General features: G+C 43.4%; 1 protein-coding gene across 1 annotated transcript in view; it reads right to left on the bottom strand.

Moving 5' to 3' along the window:
• Positions 1 to 18838, bottom strand: part of LOC139647414 (vitamin D3 receptor A) — a 69360-nt gene that overhangs the window by 10401 nt on the left and 40121 nt on the right. The window contains exons 3-4 of the mRNA XM_071523305.1: positions 13150 to 13297; positions 11335 to 11465 (exon numbers count right to left, since the gene is read on the bottom strand). Coding sequence (XP_071379406.1) covers positions 11335 to 11465; positions 13150 to 13295 — 277 coding nt within the window. The 5' untranslated portion in view covers positions 13296 to 13297. The remainder of the gene's footprint in view (positions 1 to 11334; positions 11466 to 13149; positions 13298 to 18838) is intronic.

The raw sequence follows: 18838 nt of genomic DNA, 5'->3' as shown, positions 1-18838 counted from the left end.
ACACAACAATTGAGTGACAGCATGCCTAAAACTATTCCCATCACTTAAAGATTTCATTTGCAAAATATTACCAATTTATAAAAAAAATCTTGATCATTTAATAGCTCTATTATATAAAGGATCCAGTCTCTAAAAGTGTTATTTTGTCAACCAAGGATTTCACGTACAAACATTTAATAAGTACCATACATTTTTTTTATTTCATGCTACCGAATCAGTTCAGAAGAGCAGCTTCCAAACAGTGGAAATCTCAGTTTTGGAATGAAGTGCTTCACCTGTTACTATCCATCACGCAAGAAGCAAAAGTACGACACAAAAGGTCAGTGAGACTCGGATGTAATCAAGAGGTAACTCCATTATCGCCCCAGGTATCACTGAGCTGGACTCTTCTCACCGTCTCTAATTTAGTCAACGCGCACACAAAGGACTAATGCAGTGAAACCACACTCTCTCCAACCTATCTGCATGACAATGCTGCTGCGCACAGGGGGGGAAACCGATAGTGGAGGGCGACCCGCGCGGCACTGAATTACACCGAGCTAATCAAGGCGAGACTTAGGAACAAACAACTCAGTGTACACAAATAAATCAAGTGTGCGATTGTAGTTACACGCTCGGCGACATCGAGCCGATGCCAGTGCCGGAGAACAATAATTAGACTCCGGGATCAAAGCCGGTCCGAGCAGCGGACCGAGGCGGCCGGAGGTTTGAGACGGAGCTTGAACCGTGTCGGCGTGTTGCTCGGGCCGTGTTGAAAAGGGGAAAATCCACATTAAACCAAAATTTACATATCTGGTACAAACAAAACTGATCTATGACTCCGAAAAGTCACAGTCCACTGTAATTTTGTAGTGTGGTTTATTGTATTGTATTACATGTAATCCCTTACCCCCCTTTAATCAGCGTGTGTACTCGGCTCCTCCGCCACACACTGAGCGTCAGTCGTCTGTTTGTGTAGAAACAAAGACACAATGTGCAGCGATGTAAATCATGTCGATCAGGCAGACTCATGCCACCACTCTGTTTCCACTGATTGTCCTCACTTCACGGTATGAAGTAATGTATTTTTTTTCCAAGTAAGTATGGGAGTTTCTGAATATCTGTTTTGATTTTATTTTTATTCTAGGTCTTGGTTATGCTTGGAAAAAATGTCTCTTGGTACTTAGTATTTAGCACATAATGGTGGGCAATATGGCATAAATTTTACATCATTATATTTTTTAAATTGTGGACAGCAACAGTATATATTACTGTATCGTAATTTTTTCTGGTCATGTAATTTGAAAAATGTTAAGTAGAACCCTAGGGGGAAGACCTGTCTTTTGACTAGAGTTTAAATAATTCAGTTACATTTTGTTCATTTAAGGGCAGGTATCACAATGAAGTATTCTGAAAAAATAAGTAAAAGCGCAAAATAGTTAACGCCCACACTGAAAGCAGCTTGGTTCTCGCTTTGTACCCCGCCGACACTGTTCATGTCAAAATATCTTCCAAAGTGATATCATCAGGAATAGTGAATACTGCTTTAAGGTGGAGTTTGCCTGTGTGTGTGTGTGTGCGACATGACGAGAAGCCAGCGCTACTCGTCAGCAGTAAAACCGAGTTAGACGCTAAACTGGGGGCGGGAACTTTAATGCAAGCTCCACGTATTTCCATCCCGGGGGCGCATACGTTTCCTCAGGTTGACACGAGGAGGACAAGGCCTGTCATGTCCGCTGCCTTTTTTTTTTTTAGAAAGCCCGGGTGGCGGGCGCTCGGCGTTTAAGTGGCTTCTGCTTTATTCATGCTGCGAGAGAGGAGAGAGACGAGGCAGCGTGACAGAGCGGGGGGGGGGGGGGGAGGGGGTGTTTATAGTAACTCGTGTATTTTAGACTAGACGACGACATCTTTTGGGAATTCCCGGGGTTTGCGCGCCGCTGCCACGCGTCCCGGGACGTTACATTGTTGTGTCATTGATCATTTATTCACAGTGTTGATCCATTATACATTACTGATTGCAATTTTCGAATATATATCTATTACTGCATTTAAAAACACAATACACTCTCTGAATGAAAGTGGCTATTGCATTGTTTATGGGTAAAAGAGAGAGGGACAGAGAGAGAAAGAGAGAGAGAGAGAGAGAGAGAGAGAGAGAGAGAGAATACTCATTATATCATACTTAAAATTACACTCACACTGCCTTCCAGAAACCTAAGGGATATATGGATATTGTGTTTTTTGTTGTATTCAATGAAAGAAGGAGCTGAAGGAGGAACTGATAATTTTCAGTGTTTTAACTTTGACCTGTACTTTGACCTGTTTCGGCTACCTTTTAAAATGCAATGCATACTAATATAAAGAAGTGGCTTTCTTTATTTGTAGTGAGAGAGAGAGAGAGAGAGAGAGAGAGAGAGAGAGAGAAAGATATTTACACAAATGTAAATCAAATGTCACAGAGAGTTATAGTGTGTGTGTTTGTGCATCATATGCTCAGGCATACCATACGTGTAAAATGTTTGCCTATGCATGCACTTATATGTGCGTATGTGTGGCCGTGTGTTTGCTTGTGCCTGCACTTGTGTGTCGGTGTTTGTCTAGATACACGTGTGTGAGAACATGGTGTTCCTGCTGAGACCTCATGCCTGATCCCCTTCCAGCAGAGAGAGGGGAGAGGCAGAAAGTGTTTCATGTCGACGGTGTGTTTGATGCCGCTGACGGACGGCGGAGCACGAGGGACCTGGAGAGAGAACGCAGAGCTGATAACACCCGCGGGGACCGAGGGAACTGTATGGAGCATGCACAGCTGATAACACACACTGGGAACAGGGGAACGTATAGAGAGGACTGTATAGAGTGCTACTTTATCACCAGACCGCACAACAACAGGATAGAGCAGAAAAGAACTAACAAGAATAGAATAGAATAGAAGTGTAGCACCGCAGCAAAAGAGTGAACTCCCTCAGGCTGTGGAGGGAACTTCCACTATTACCACAGCATTACAGTCTATCTATCTTATATTATCCTTCTGATCCTCTGCCATGGTGACTGATTACCCATCAAGCTCCCTGCTGGACAGACAGACAGACAGACAGACAGACAGACTGACTGACCGCCAAACAGACAGAGTGACGGCCAAAGAGACAGAGAGGCCCAGAGCCAAGAAACCACAACACATGCAGATAAGACGGCCAGCCTGCCAGGCCAACAGACACACAGCCAAGCAGCTAAAGGGAGAGGCAGACAGTGATCGGCAAATGACGCTGTCTCAATATACATACTTTACTGACATGAGCTTTGATGCAATATTAAACTGTTCCAGTATGAGGAAAAATGTAGTTTATTTGTATAGCCCCTTCATCACAAGCATGTCTCAAAGGACTTTACAGAGAATGAGCCTACCTAGATCTAACTGATCGACAATCAAAAGCTGGAAATGAGCTCTACTCCAATGTTGTTTGATTGAGCCAATAATGGAGGGTTTGCTTCTTCTTCTATCTGCTGCTTGGCCACAAAGTTTAATAGTGTTACATGAAGCCATTCGTACGTTATATGCCTTTTTGTGAGAAGCCACGGTATAAGTTAATCAGTTCCTCCAATCTTTCCACAAAGTTTTGTACAGCAGAAGACACAAAATTGCATGTTGGAGAGACAGGCCTACCTAAGCTACAATGTCTCCTAATGCTGAAATGCTGCTATGTTTGAAGGTCATAGGCGTAACACCCATTGTTCAGAAGAAGAGCCTTGGCTATGTAGGCAAGCCTTCTGCATTTTTCTGCTGTTAACCTGTTCTGCATGAGCTATTTCTAATCTGTTCTGAATAAGCTGTTCTTTATCTGTCTTTACCTGTTTTGAATCGGCTGGTTTTATCTGCCACCCTGCTGTGAATGAGGTGTATTTGAGAGTCCATCAATAAGCTGTGTTGACAAGTTACATGAGTTATATCTCCTGGCCTATATAGCGGCCAATGCAAGGGTGAAGGTTTCTCATGCTTCAGTCGTACCTTCGGGGGGTGGGGGGGTGGGGGTGGGGGTGCTCTCGGAGTACGACAGATCAGCAGATGAAGGTCTCTGGGCAGCTACCAAAAGAAGGCTGGAACACTGGAGCACATGGAGGGTTTCAATTTTATTCACTTGGTGGAAGGGCTATAACTGTTTGCAGTCCCGCCTTTAGACCTTGCACCACATAAAATCAAATTGAAACTATCCAGTGCCTTCTTTGAGTAGCTGACCAGAGACCTTCTTCTAATGGTCAATGAGTAATTTGATCAAATACTGTAAATAAATAAATGCAACTGATTCATTATAACAGACCAATTTGAGGTGGCATGAAAGATCCATTAAGTACTGCTCAGATTGGTGCACTTCTAGTTCATACTGGTTATGTTCCTGGCATTGGACACAACTATATTTAAAGAAGATTTTCAATGATTGCATACTGGACTGCAACCACAGAAGCGACATTACATAACGGTACGATGTGGTGATGCAGACAACAACAACAACAGTTAAGCTACACTGGCTAAAAAAGGCAATTAATTGAATCAGACTGCTTAGCTAACCAAAGGCTTTGCTTGGCTTTCTTCTCTTTTAGCCCACCGTCATTAATTAGGCTTCGGCTACTTTCCAAGACCCATCCGCGTCCTTGCCAGGAACAGGCCGCCTCGAACCACTCCTTGTGGTAAGGACATCCAAGTGTGTGGCACTAACCCCGACCATGAATAGGCACAGTTTGGTCCCAGTTTGGCACGGCCGGTCAAAGCAGCTATTCTAAGGCCGGGACATGATTGAACCGGTCAGTCTCCAGCCAGGATTTAGTCCTGGACGGCATCATTAAGGCAGGAACCCACAAAAAACAACTGAGCATCAAAGCAACATCTTGACCACCCCACGGCATGGACGCTCAAAACAAGCCGATCCCAACCACAGCACTTGGCAGACGAGGGCCACTTCACCAAGAGAGAGTCTGCTGTTTGGAAAAGGGATGATTGGACGTGGTGATGGGGTTGTCATGCAATGCCATGGCACAGAGAGAGACAGAGAGAGAGAGAGAGAGAGAAAGAAAGAAAGAAAGAAAATGAAAGAAAACTAAAGAAAGAATGAAAGAGATAGAGTTACATTTGAGCCTGGTGCTGATGGGGTTGTCATGAAATGACACGGCAGAGAGAAAGAAAGAAAGAAAGAAAGAAAGAAAGAAAGAAATTAAAAGAGAATGACAGAGTTAGTTAAATTTGAGCCTGGTGCTGATGGGGTTGTCATGCAATGCCATGGCAGAGAGAAAGAGAGAAAGAATGAATGACAGATTGAAAGAAGTAGAGTTAAAAATAGAGCATGGTGCTTTCTACTGTATTGCATTCCCAACCTCCACACAGATGAAGAAAAGAGATGTACAGAAAAAGAAAGAGAGACGAGCGGAGGGCAGCTGAGGACAGCAGAGTCTCCTGTTTGGGGAGGCCAGAGGGTCACAGCAGAGTTACTCATTAGGCAGACGACTGGCCAACATATAGGCTACCGTTCAGGTTCAGTGTGCATGGTGGCAGGAACATGTGGGGTATAACAATGTAAACTGTCGCCTCACACCACTATTTTAAGCCTCAGCAATTTTGCTAAACATGACATTTGTGTGAGCTTTCATATAACCAGCACAACATGCTACTGAGCTTCATCACAGTGTACAGCACTTAAGAAAATCCTTTTACCCAAATCATGCTTCATGTTACTGTATTCTCCATAGAAGAGATGAAGGCTGATCAACCTACATTCAAATAAACCGATCATTATCTAGCTCTATAGGCCATCATGAAACTGAACATAATGTGGACTTTAATTTTACCCCTGCGGATGAAATGCAGCTCTATTTGGGATGTGCATGTACCATTTTTCACCTGACCCCTTTCCCTGAACTCTATCAAGGTCTATCAAGCTGGAAGATGAGAAGTGAAGGCAGGTAGAGAGACAGAGGCGCCCTTTCCACCTGGCGCTAACATGCGTCTCCTGTCTGAAATGTGTCTCGATGTGATTTCGCTGGAGTACAGTTACACCTACACGCTGAAATTGGATTTGTCTTTTCCTTGCCAAACATAAAAATGGCTGCGCACGTCACTTCCCGTGCAAATATTTACAAGACAGTAAACACCTCGTCTTGCTTGTTCCTCATCCACAAGGATCCCGACAATCCATATTTAAACTGCGTTACTTCACAAGCCGCCTGCCGCCTGTTTAACTTGGTTAATTTCCATTAACGCAGTTGCTATATTTGTATTGAAGACGCACTGCATTGTTGTTAAGGTGTGAATGCATGTCTGACCACCTCCGGAGCTAGTTTGGCCGATCGCATCTTCACCTGGATTTGATGTGTTTTCGCTCCATCCGACTGCGATCCGAACACCCAGGACGCATGTTAATGCGGGCGGGAGGGGGGGGGGTCGGAGAGAAAAAAAGGATATGATTTGGAGAGAGGCGAAACGGAGGGCAGCGCCACAGGGGAGGCTTTGCTGCTGAAAGACACCCAGGGAGGGAAGAGACCCATTTGAAAAGGCTGAGATGTTTGATATCAGAAACGCTCCTGCGGGTCGTAATCCTGTTACAAACTCACACACAACACGCACATTCACAAAACATACGCAGGCATGGCACCCGTGCAAACACACACACACACACACACACACACACACACACACACACAGAGACACAGAGAGGTCTTTTCCCAGCGTCTCACTAGCTAACCTCTGTCAAACAAGGGCAGCGTAGGGAGTGTTTACTCCACACAGTGCTGGCAAAGCTCACACAGGGCAGGATCAAGTCTGGGTTGGCACTCACACACACACACACACACACACACAGACACACACACAGACACACACACAGTTCTAATCTGAATGCTGGCGGAGCTTAGACAAAGCTGCCGACAGTACGAGAGGGTGGCGTGAAAGCAGACAAATGTGCAAACACAACCACACACAAACACACAAACACACAAACACACAAACACACACACACACAAACTGAGAATGACTGAATGCTAATTAATCCTCAGAGATGTGTTCAGCAACATAAAATAAAGCACGAAAACAATCTGGAAAACAGTAATCTCCAATTAGAAATGAATGGGAGTTGCACTGGTAAAAACATGGCAGTGGCTTTAAAGAAACGCTAAACACACCAAATTAACAGGTTGCCACTAATGAATGGAGGTCATTTTATTTCACAAAAGCAGAGGGATTTTTTTTTTGTGACTGCTTTCAATCATCCCGAAACAAGGATTTAAATCTTGCTTTCTGAGGAATTCCCTCGTTCCAATCTTGGAAAAAGTGACATTTTTTATCTGCCAGTGCAGAAAGATAGTTTGACAAAAAAAATATATCGTGAAATGAAGCAAAGTCTGGATAATTTTTTTTGTACAGCGTGGTCACAAGACACAGTCACAGTGAGACTGAGGCCCACAAGGAAGAAGGTGTGGTTAGAAACACACTCATAAAAACAACCGCATGTAGAGATATGCACAAATCCTGTGTGTGTGTGTGTGTGTGTCTGTGTGTGTGTGTGTCAGCGGTCTGTCATATGAGCAACCTATAGATGTCATATGACCAAAGGCAAATCCCTCCCACAAACACACACACACACACTAACACACACAAAACTAGGGCAGACTCATGAACCTACATAAGTATTTATCTATAACATTCCACATGCCAGTGTGTGTGTGTGTGTGTGTGTGTGTGTGTGTGTCTGTGTTCAGTACTAACCGCAGCTAAGGAACTGAGGCTCTATGATTGGCTGTGAGGCTGGTAAATTTCCGCCAATTAGAGGCCACGCTCAGTGCCACACCCTCACCCTGGCCTCAGCATGTATTTTTTTTTAGGGCACACTGGCTATGTTATTATATCCACATGAACACACACACACACACGCAAGATATTAATAAGGACACGCACAGACACTGGTCACATTATGCACCCACACGCACACACAGAAATAGACGGTCACACACACACACACACATAGAGATGCAAACACATAAAATAGATATAAATACAGTAGCATTCACATATGCAGTCATGCTACACACGCACAGACGAACACACACACACACACACACACACACACACTGCAGCGACAACCAGGCCAGCTGTAGTACTGCACAGTGTGTGCAGTGGCCTTCCTTCACCCATGACCCAGTGGCCTACAGGCATCGCACTAGCTGGGAGAAACAAAGAGACCATTTTATACTGCTGAGGGTCTTTCTCTCTCTCTCTCTCTCCCCCCCCCCCTCTCTGTGTTCCTCTCCCTCTCTCTCTTTTTCCATCTTTTCTCAAAGAAATAAAAGCCAGTATCATGTGGAATGTAGACTGTGCACTGGGGTTCATAGAGACTTGTGACTGTTTATGGTCAACATGGTGGCTAACAGCGGTCTGACCTCTGCCCTGCATCTCTCTCTCTCTCTCTGTCTCTCTCTCTCACACACACACACACACACACACACTGTGTGTTTGTGAATGAAATGTGGGCCAGACCATTGTGCGACTCTTTGGAGAAAGAGAGCCATTGTTAAACGGTACTTTAACCCCCCCCCTCCTTCCTTGCTTCTTTCCTTCCCTCTCTTTCATTCTCTTCTTGTCATCTTCCAATACTTTCTCAATACACTCACACGTTATAATTCTATAGAAGCAGATTTCTTCTTCTTCATCTTACAAGTTGTTAGTTTTATTACATTTTCAACCCATTTAGATTTAGATTTTGACAAGTAATTACATTATCTGTCAGTTATTACATTATCGGCTGCTACGAGGTGTCAGTTGGTGTTAACAAGGGGCGGGGCGACGTCTCCTTCTTCCCTCCTCAAAGCGCTGCCTGCTAGTTTTCCATAACCAACATACTGTAATAAGACCAGACCTGGGTCAAACAGTATTTCAGATACATGAGACAGTCCAGCGAGTTCCAGTTAGTTCAGACACTCACAAGAAAGCATTTGAAAGTCATATTAGTACACTTCCACACCATCTGAATTAACCTGATCCGGTAAACCCCACCCATCTGGTATTCCAAGCAGGATAAAACAAACACTAACAATTACTTGCAGCTACTATTCGACCCAGGCCTGCCCCTGACATATGGTGCAGCCTGCCTTTATGCATATCCGCTATTGTCTACCCCCACATTGCAAATCAGATCAATTTACACCTTGCCACAGATTCTACTGGCTGCTGCTGTCGGATATCTATAAATATTAGATTAAATGCTATTCAAGCAGGAAACCAGTTTGCTGCTAGCGCCAGCCAACCTGCCGCTAATCTCTCCTGACATTTGCCCGCGCTAATATATAAGAGATAGCGCAAACACACACAGACGCACGTTACACACACGCTAATAAATGATGCGGGCGGGTTGCTGGAAATGTTTTAGCTCTATGGTCGTTCTTTAGATCTTGCATCTTCATTTTAATCTTAACATAAAAGCCTTATAGAAACTAATCTGCACTTAAAGGATTTTTGATCAATGCAAATTAAATCATTTCAGTTTCAAATTAGACGCTACAGCCTTTAAAAACATTTTTTAAAATGACAGTAGGCGATTTAAGTCGTCGTTGGATAAAACGGCACATTTACCCACTGGATCCTCTATAATTCAGAGATACTGAATGATGAACTTTGGATAATGATTGTTTTTCAAAATGGATATATAGTGTTCAGAAAAGAAACCCCTCATTTATCTTGTCTCTGTGCTTGCTGATGATGATGATAATTTTCAGAGGGTGGCCTGACACTGACTCTACCCCGGAGGCATCAATGGATCACATCAAAAGATAATGATAATGTTAGATGCCGCCTTAACTAGTATTACCCTCAGCAATCTTTTACATGTAGCAAAGAACATAATGCTCTTTTTCATCCGTTTCATACAGGAGCTTCATTCTACTGCTGTGCAAATACTCATGTACATCAAAGACCTAGAGTATTTTCCACCACAGACAGCAGCAGACACACTTTACAACTTTCGTCTGGCCGCAATATGTTGATAATCGGACGAAGCATCTCACACATTCCTTTCAGATACCAACAAAAAGAAGACTGTATATTAAATATGTCTTGCACTGATCTATACTGAAGGTTACAGAAACAAAAAGTATTCATCTTAACAAGTCATTTAGTCTGGTACTGAGTCTTAAAATCTAATGTAAGTAAAAACATCTGCCAAGCCAATGGGGTGAGATAATTCAACTTGTTTCCCATGAAATGCAACTTGTTTTAAGAATTTTCTTAATTGTCAAAGCAGGTGAAATTGCATCGGAAACAAGTAAAATGATCTCAGCCCACCGCCAGAGTTTTCCACTTAGTTTAAGGAAAACAGGATCTCAAGACTCAAGACACTAGACTAAGCTTGTGAAGATGCACATTTTTGCAGTGCACAAGGTTGCCAGTTCAAATCTGCTGGTTACTGAGAGGGAAGTGCTCTCCTCTTGTTTGTGGTCAAAATCCCTCTGCGGGCTGGAATCTTTTCCAGCGCTCCGCATACAAGACTGTGTCAACTTCTCTGCTTAAACAAGGATTAAAATGAATAAACTTTGCCTGACACCCATCTATGGATTTTAAATCACATAGATTAGATTAGTTATCAGCCATTATCAGACAAATTAGCAGGCGAGCGAGCTCACCGCCTGGTGTTGTTGCTGCTACCAGCTCACCTAAAAGACCATGAGGCCCAATTACTGGGCGATTAGCAGCTGATTCCACTGTCGTTTCTCAATAACATGTTTATAAAAAAAACATCAGCTAGTGATTCATTAGAATGTTAGGTCAATATAATGGTGCAGACAATTCGCACTCCGTCATGCAAAGTTGTAAACACAACATCTGGAGTTGGACTCGTGCCTTCAGCGTCTGTCTCAAGCTCTCACACCAAATAACTTTGCCAGTCATTTGAATTGTTCTCAGTCTAATAAAGAAAGCACCTACTTCAGCGGATATCGGCTAGAAAACATTTGAGAATTCAGCGTGCCCATACACAAACATGGGAAAGAACAATATGTGATTGAAATTGGGTTTCCTCCATTTTTCTACCAGAAAACTGAGATACAGCAGCCATAGTTACAGCCAGCCGCCCTACTGTGGCTGAACTGCTGCGCCACCCCAAGAGAAACCGTTCGGAAACGCGAATGAAAAAGTGAGTGAGTCAGTAGCGAATTAGAGAAGCTGAACAGAAACCGCAAATATCACTAAATCTATTTATTTGCTTGAACCCCAGGTGATGGAAATGAACCTAATTTGCAATTTTTCTTTTTTTTTTTGCAACATTTCAAAAGTCCACCGGTCGGATGGAAACGCAGCGAGCGTGTCAGAGGTCAGAGGGGTCAACTCACACTCTTTCATCATGCCGATGTCGATGCAGCGTTTGAGGCGGCAGGCCTGGCAGTGGCGCCGGTTGTCCTTGGTGATGGTGCAGCTTCCGTTGAAGGGACAGGTGAAGGTGGCTTTACGCTTCATGCTGCGCCTGCAGGGGGTCAAAATAACCACATTAAACAATAAACTTCATTAACAATATCATTGCTTAATCCTTAGTGTTGATGCAGCTTCACGCTCCTTTGAATGAATACTTTTTATACACAGAAACATTTACATATACGCTTTTAATTCAACTTCTTCCCATTCATATTAAAATTCAGTCTTTGGTTGAAGGGAAGGTGCCTTTAAGGTTTGTCGTGCGTCTGGAGGACAGTACAAACAAGTAGGAATTTATGCTGAAAGAACGGCAGAGTCGGACAGAAAGTAGAGAGTAAGAAAAAAGAGAAGGGGAGAGAGAGAGAGAGAGACAGAGAGAGAGAAAGAGAGAGAGAGAAGTAAAAATAAGGTTTAGAGTTCCACTGAATCTATCTTGTTCTGAAATACAAACATTACCTGTGTGGTCATACAGCGATACAGAAAAACACATAATACATCAACTTCAGTGTATATTGACATTAGGCAGTCAATAAAAACAAACACGCCTTTGAAATAAATGAAAACTATTTATAGGGCAAACCATTTAGGAAAAAGCAGCACAGCCTGGCCAGTCTGTATTTACAAATCGCGATATTGGGCAAAAAACATGTACCTCCAAAAAATGCATGATTAGGAACAAAGAAAATATGTTTGAAGTTATAAAATGTGGGTTTTTAAAAGGTATCAAAAGCCCAATGTGCATGAAACAGGGTCACATGGTATCTGCAGGTTTCAGAAAGCCAAGATTACACCCTCTTTAATTTTGCCTAGATTTGAAAATAAGGCCAATTAAAAAAAAAAAAAAATGAAGAAATTAAGTTGGCAAAAGCAATCTGTCTCTGTTTGAACGCAGCTAATGAAAGTTACGATGACAAATGGGCAGAATAAGAAAAAGGACGCCAGGAAATTAATACTTAAGTGACATGAAGTCCAACTGTATTTAGTAAAGCAGACAGGATGCAGATTGTGCTGCTAACCCTGTTCTGGATTCATCTAAGAGAGGACATGCAGCGCTAAGAAACCTGTTATTACATGGTGGAAAGATATGACCTCTGATAACTGTACTTTGAACATGTCAATACTTATACTTAATGATGTCTTTAAATCTACATCATTTACTTCAAGACTTTTTCAGACTTCATAAGGAAGCTGATGCCTTCTGTCAATTTCAGCTCTGGTAAGATTGTGAAAAAATGACAAAAGTAGAGTAAGAAGGATTTCACCCAGTAGCAACAATATACTCTTCACCTTAATTTGACCCAGGTAGTCCCATAGATAGTAAAAATCTCTCTTTCAATAGAGTGCTGGCCAGGATAGCAGCATCGTTAAAGGCATTAACGGCAACACAAATAAACAACCAATAATCAACAAAGCATTGTGTGTGTGAGTGAGTGAGAGAGAGAGAGAAAGAGAGAGAGAGAAAGAGAGACAAAAGACAAAACACACACAAACGCACACACACACACATAAACACTTCAAACCTGGACAGTTTTGCCTCCTCCACACTACCAGGCACACACACACACAAAAAGACACACACACCCTTCCATTACCCACCAGACTGAAGAACTCCCACGAAGAGATGAAGCGAAATGGACTGCAGTTTAGCCAGCAAAACATAGCCATTACACACACACACACACACACACACACACACACCCACGCAGACGCGGGGGCGACCGAGCCGCCACACCCACCTGAAGAAGCCCTTGCAGCCCTCGCAGGTCATGGCGTTGAAGTGGAAGCCGGTGGCCTTGTCGCCGCAGACGCCGCAGATCCGCGGGGCGTTCCGGTCGAACTCCTCCGGTCCGACCACCGACGTCGTCACCGTCATGGGCTCCATCACTGGACGGAGAGAGAGAGAGAGAGAGAGAGAGAGAGCGGTTAGAGGTAGTTTTCCTCACAGAGATCCCAGAGAAGTGGTGCAAGCGCAAAAAACACTGCTGATCCGTCATGTGTTTGCGAGTGAAAATGTGTGAAATCGGGAGCGTGCGTTCGAGAAGAGAAAAGATATGGAGGCTAGGGACATGGGTAGATACATTGAGTGACTGTGTGTGTGTGTGTGTGTGTGTGTGTGTGTGTGTACGTCCAAGAATCCTCCCGCTGTCCTACCTCGACAAGAACCTCGAAAAGCAGTTTGCTTCCCCCCGTGTTTGAGTGTGTGTGTGAGATGCTTGCTGGGGAGGTGCGTGTTTCCCTCTCTTTATACAGACAGGTGTTGGGCTATTAGCATATTTAGCAAAAGGCATTGACAGGAACACTCTGCATCTCGCCGCCATTGGCTAAATGACTCAGCACACACAGGTACACACACACACACACACACACACAGAGAGTCCAGACTAGTCTAAATGGCGACATTGCTTCGCAAAAGCAGCAAACACAACGCTAATGGGAGAGAGAAATAATGACTGAAAGAGGGCCATTTGCCAAAGGGCTGAGAAATGGCCGATACATTTAATCCCGCCGAGATGAAATATTCTCCTCAACGCCCATTCGTCCGCACAGACACACACACCATCTGGCTGTCCCCTATGAAATAAACAGCAGTGGAGTAACACACACCGACAGGCCCACTGTAAGCAAACTAATCCTTTTCAGCGTGTACCGAAACTACCTCTGTCTTAACTCTGGTTGAACTGATTATGCCGCTTTAACAAAGTCAAATAAGGAGAGAGGAGAGGGAGGGATGATGGAGGATGTAAAAAAAATATACAGTAAGTAGGATCAGTGGGTTACAGTGGTGGTGATCCTTTAATAAAAAGCCCCGGGGCCTGTGCAGTCTGTGTACAGTATAGGAGTGACAAACCGACACTGGATGGGTTCTTAAATCATCTTCCAAATAGTTTCTGTTCAGCTGCACAGACCAGACTGAACCGGCCCTAAGTAAGAAAACAACAGGGAGGGAGGGAGAGAGAGAGAGAGAGAGAGAGAGAGAGACAGAGACACAGAAAGAAGTCTTATTGAACATTTCAGTATTCTGTTATTTCTGATAATACTGATATTGATTTTTATTGAATTATTATATGAATCATCTCTTAATAAAGCGTATCTGCAGCTGTCAGAAAGCCAAGGCTAAGTCTTTTTATGATCTGTGTAATGCTTGCTGGAATTGAATTTGAGTCTAATTTGAAAACCAAAATACCAAAAAAAAAACTGAACACAGCTGATGAAAGTTCTTAAACTATAAATCGGCAGAATAAGAAAAAGGATGGCAGTAAATGAATTAAGGGACATTAAGTCCACTACACACCCTGTTCTGTGGTAATCTAAGAGTGGACATTCAGCACAAAGAAACCTGTCATTAAATGGCAAAAAGACACTTACTTTTAAAATGTATTTTATGTCAGATAATAAATAAAAAATTGGATTTTCTTTTTCAGACTTGTAATATTACAGGAACTGATGATTACTTTCCTTTCATGCCTATAATGCAAATTTGAATTGAATTGTACTAGATTGAAATGAACTCAGTCGAGAGAGAGAGGGAGAGAGAGAGAGAGAGAGAGAGAGAGAGGCGGGGGTGGGGGGTAAAGTAAAAAAAAAAGAGTCAGAAGATTACAGAGAGATAGAAAAAGACAGATAGAGACAGAGAGGCAATGCAGCGAGGTCCTGGGATCTGATTTCCTGGGCCTATATGCAAATCTATATGCAAATCTACGTATGCAATCCTATGTGAGAGAGAGAGAGAGAGAGAGAGAGAGAGAGAGAGAGGGGGGGAGAACATAGGCACAGCGGGGAAAACAGTCACGTGGCCACAAAATATAGCCGGCGGGGAGTAGGCACGCATAGAAGTAGGACTCAGATAGTGTCAAACGAGGACAACAGGATAGGGGGAATTAACAGAGAGAGAGTGCGAGGACGAGGGAGGGACGGCGAGAGATAGAAATAATGAAGGAGGGATGAGAGGAATCAGGTGGGAGGGAGAGAGAGAGAGAGAGAGATGGAAGCAAACATCGTCAGACTCCATTAGCTCTCATTACCTCTCGGCTAGTTGAAGCTTCTGCACCGGTTCCCAGGAAAACACACATACACACACACACACACACACACACACACACACGAGCCAGGAGCTTCTGGCTGTGAAGCATCAGTCCCATTACCCAGAGCGCACTACAGCAGGAAACCAGGACATACACAGACCAAAGCACAAACGTTTCTCAAAACAGAGACGCTGGCCCTCACAGTGTAACTACCAACAGGTGAGTCCCAAAACCCAAACGGATTCTCGCATGTGAGTGAGAAAGACTTGCAGGAACACTGTTTCTATCATGTACACAGAGCAAACAGAAACCCAACTTAATTTTGAGTAAGTAAATCTAGTTTCCACAAACGCTGATTCCCTCAATGAATCCTCCTCCTTCTGCTTCTGTCTTGAAGAAAACAATTTGTTCTACCTTTGTAGGTCTCTTTCCTACACGATCAGGCAAAGGCAAAGGAAAGTTTTACTGGATAAGAGCACCAGCTGCAGTCTGGCCTGTCTATTTTAGATAGACCACTTGAATGACTAACGCACAGGCAATTCCTAATGCTTCCAGTTGGAATCACTGAAATACATAAGACATCGATGCAGTCTTCTGATTAGAGCACAGCTGAAAAACAGTTTTCACTACAAATTCTCTGTTCTTGCAGCCATTCTAATATAGTTTGTTCCTGCCACATCAGTAGCGTTATGGATATACAGCCTGTAGTCAGTTCCACCAATCAGAAGTACTGGAACGCTAGCCTGTAGTCAGTTCCACCAATCAGAAGTACTGGAACGCTAGCCTGTAGTCAGTTCCACCAATCAGAAATGATGTACTGAAACACCAGAGTCAATCCCAGCTCAGCTGGCTTGGTCCAAGATGGTGGTACAGCAGTACATTATGGCCTACAGCCAGATTTTTTACCATTCGATTATTTAACTGAGACAATGAAACGTAAAATATCCCATAAAGGATCCATCTATTATAGTAACTACCTAATTCAAGCTTTTGATTCATTCACACCTGGGAGCTGCCCAGTACAACCACAGTCTTCTACTGTCGGCCACTGGGAGCTGCCCGGTACAACCACAGTCTTCTACTGTCAGCCACTGGGAGCTGCCCGGTACAACCACAGTCTTCTACTGTCGGCCACTGGGAGCTGCCCGGTACAACCACAGTCTTCTACTGTCGGCCACTGGGAGCTGCCCGGTACAACCACAGTCTTCTACTGTCGGCCACTGGGAGCTGCCCGGTACAACCACAGTCTTCCCAGCTGACCCCGGGGGATTCGAACCTTCAGCTACACTCTAACCTCTAACTACCACATTATTTGCCTCATTGTGTGTTGGGTCTGGCCACTGCTGCAACATTCCCTCACTCCTTCAAGACTTGGCTTCGGAAACCTGTGGTTAGGAGGGGGAAATTGTTCGGTAGGCTGAATCGTCGGGCAACGAATACAATATGAGCCACTAAGCAGAGTTTTGGCTTCCACCGATATGCAACAATATTTAGTTTCAGGAGGAAACTGAATCGCTGGAGGCTTACAAAACTTCCAGACTTGTGAATGTCACAGTTCTTTTGTTAATGTACAGTTTTGAGCCTCACAAGCAGAAACCAATTCCACCGAGCAGCCAAAGCTTCATTCTATCGCCTGTCGAACAGCTACACCATTTGTCAGTGTGTGTGTGTGTGTGTGTGGTTCACATGTAACTACGCGGGCTTGTCTCATTCACAAACATACTGGTGATTCAAGGTTACAGCGTGTGTTGCGGCAGGTGGAGAGGGTGATCAACAGGATGAACATGCGTGCACACACACACACATGCACACACATACCCCATTATTCATAGTGTCAGAAAAAAACCCACTAATTTTGTGTTTTTTCAGGTGCAGCAGGAGATGAATAATGAAAGAGTTGGAGAGGGACGGAGGTGGAGACGCAGCATCCAGAGGATCAATAGAGCCACAACAACAACACCAACACAAGCTGCCTTTTCATTAATAGTGATGATTAACAGCGGGACCATTAGCCTCCAGGTCTGTGATTAACAAAACCTATTGTTATTTCTCCATCAGTGTCACTCCTCTGTCTCTTTTTCTGCATTATCTGTTTTCTCTCACTTGCAACTCCGCTAGATAATTAGCATTTTTAATTATTTATACCCATGATGATTAATAGGCAGAGAAAAAGGGGTGGAATTTTTTGCCCGAACAGGTGGATGTGTAAGCAACTGCATCTCTCCTAAACTCTCTCTCTCTCTCTCTCTCCCACATAAACACCCCCTGCCCTCTTTTTCTCACATACACACTTTCTCAATACATACACTTTTCCCGACATCTATTTTCTGAGAACAAGCCATCAGCATGTTTTTCTCTCTAAGAGACTGGAGGCAGGGATAACAAGATAGAGATGCACGCATGCAGAAAGAGTGTGTGTTTATCAGAGAGAAAGAGAGAGAGACACACACAGAGAGAGAGAGAGAGAGAGAGTATATTAGTATTGAATACTGTATTATGTCTTAATGGTTATGTTAAGTCGTATTCGTTTTTGTATTGTCTAGTTTTACAACATTCCTGCTTTGGCAAGATTGTAAATGTACAGTCAAGCCAATTCAAACAAGTTGAATTTGTTCGGATAGGAGATAAGGAGATTGTAATCAAGGGTTACACTGATTTGTTCTTTCTAAAACCTGCTGCCACTCCCCATTTACTTTTGTCTACTAGGAATTTAAATGTTAGAAGTTTGTTATGTACAAGGTATTTTTTCATTTGTATTCAGATGCTTTGGCAACACCATTCATCTGATATTCATGCCAATAGCGCAAACTGGATTGAGCGCAATTGAATTGAGTGAGAGATGAAAGAGAGAGAGTGTTGCCGGACAAAACAGCTATGACCTGTGGATAATGGATTCTTCATGGATCCAATTTAATCAAATCATCTGAAGATATCCACACTGGAGAGAACTGATTTCATTAAATATGTGTTAAACAGCTACAATTCCCTGGGCAGGCCATCACTGTGTCCTAGAGACAGAAATGGAGATACACACAACACACACACACACACACACACACACACAGCGCTATCGGTATCAAGAGGTAAATTCAGGTCAACGAATAAGAGTTGAGACACTTCATTCCCTTCATACCCGGACGCTATCAAACTTCATCGCAGTTTGCAGCACTTGAGAAAATCATTTTCTACTTATCATGCTTCATCTTTACTGAGCAGTATCTAATTGATAAAATGAAGTAAAACGTGTATGACAAAACCTGGTAAAACATGGGGATACAGTGTGTAACTGATTCAATAAACAAGTTGAAGAACTCTGTGGGGATCAGGGCGAACCAGCTGACTGTCCCTGGATGGCCTGTTTATGTTGTACAAGTGGACTGATTGTGTTGTTTAGTCAAGCTAG

The sequence above is a fragment of the Centroberyx affinis genome, unplaced genomic scaffold (assembly GCF_046629955.1).
Source record: "Centroberyx affinis isolate AG114_WGS23_722 - 3 ecotype Tasmania unplaced genomic scaffold, CSIRO-AGI_Caff_v1 ptg001079l_1, whole genome shotgun sequence".
Lineage (NCBI taxonomy): Eukaryota > Metazoa > Chordata > Actinopteri > Beryciformes > Berycidae > Centroberyx > Centroberyx affinis.
The sequence above is the reverse complement of the archived record's forward strand: the minus strand, read 5'-3'. Positions and strand labels throughout refer to the sequence as shown.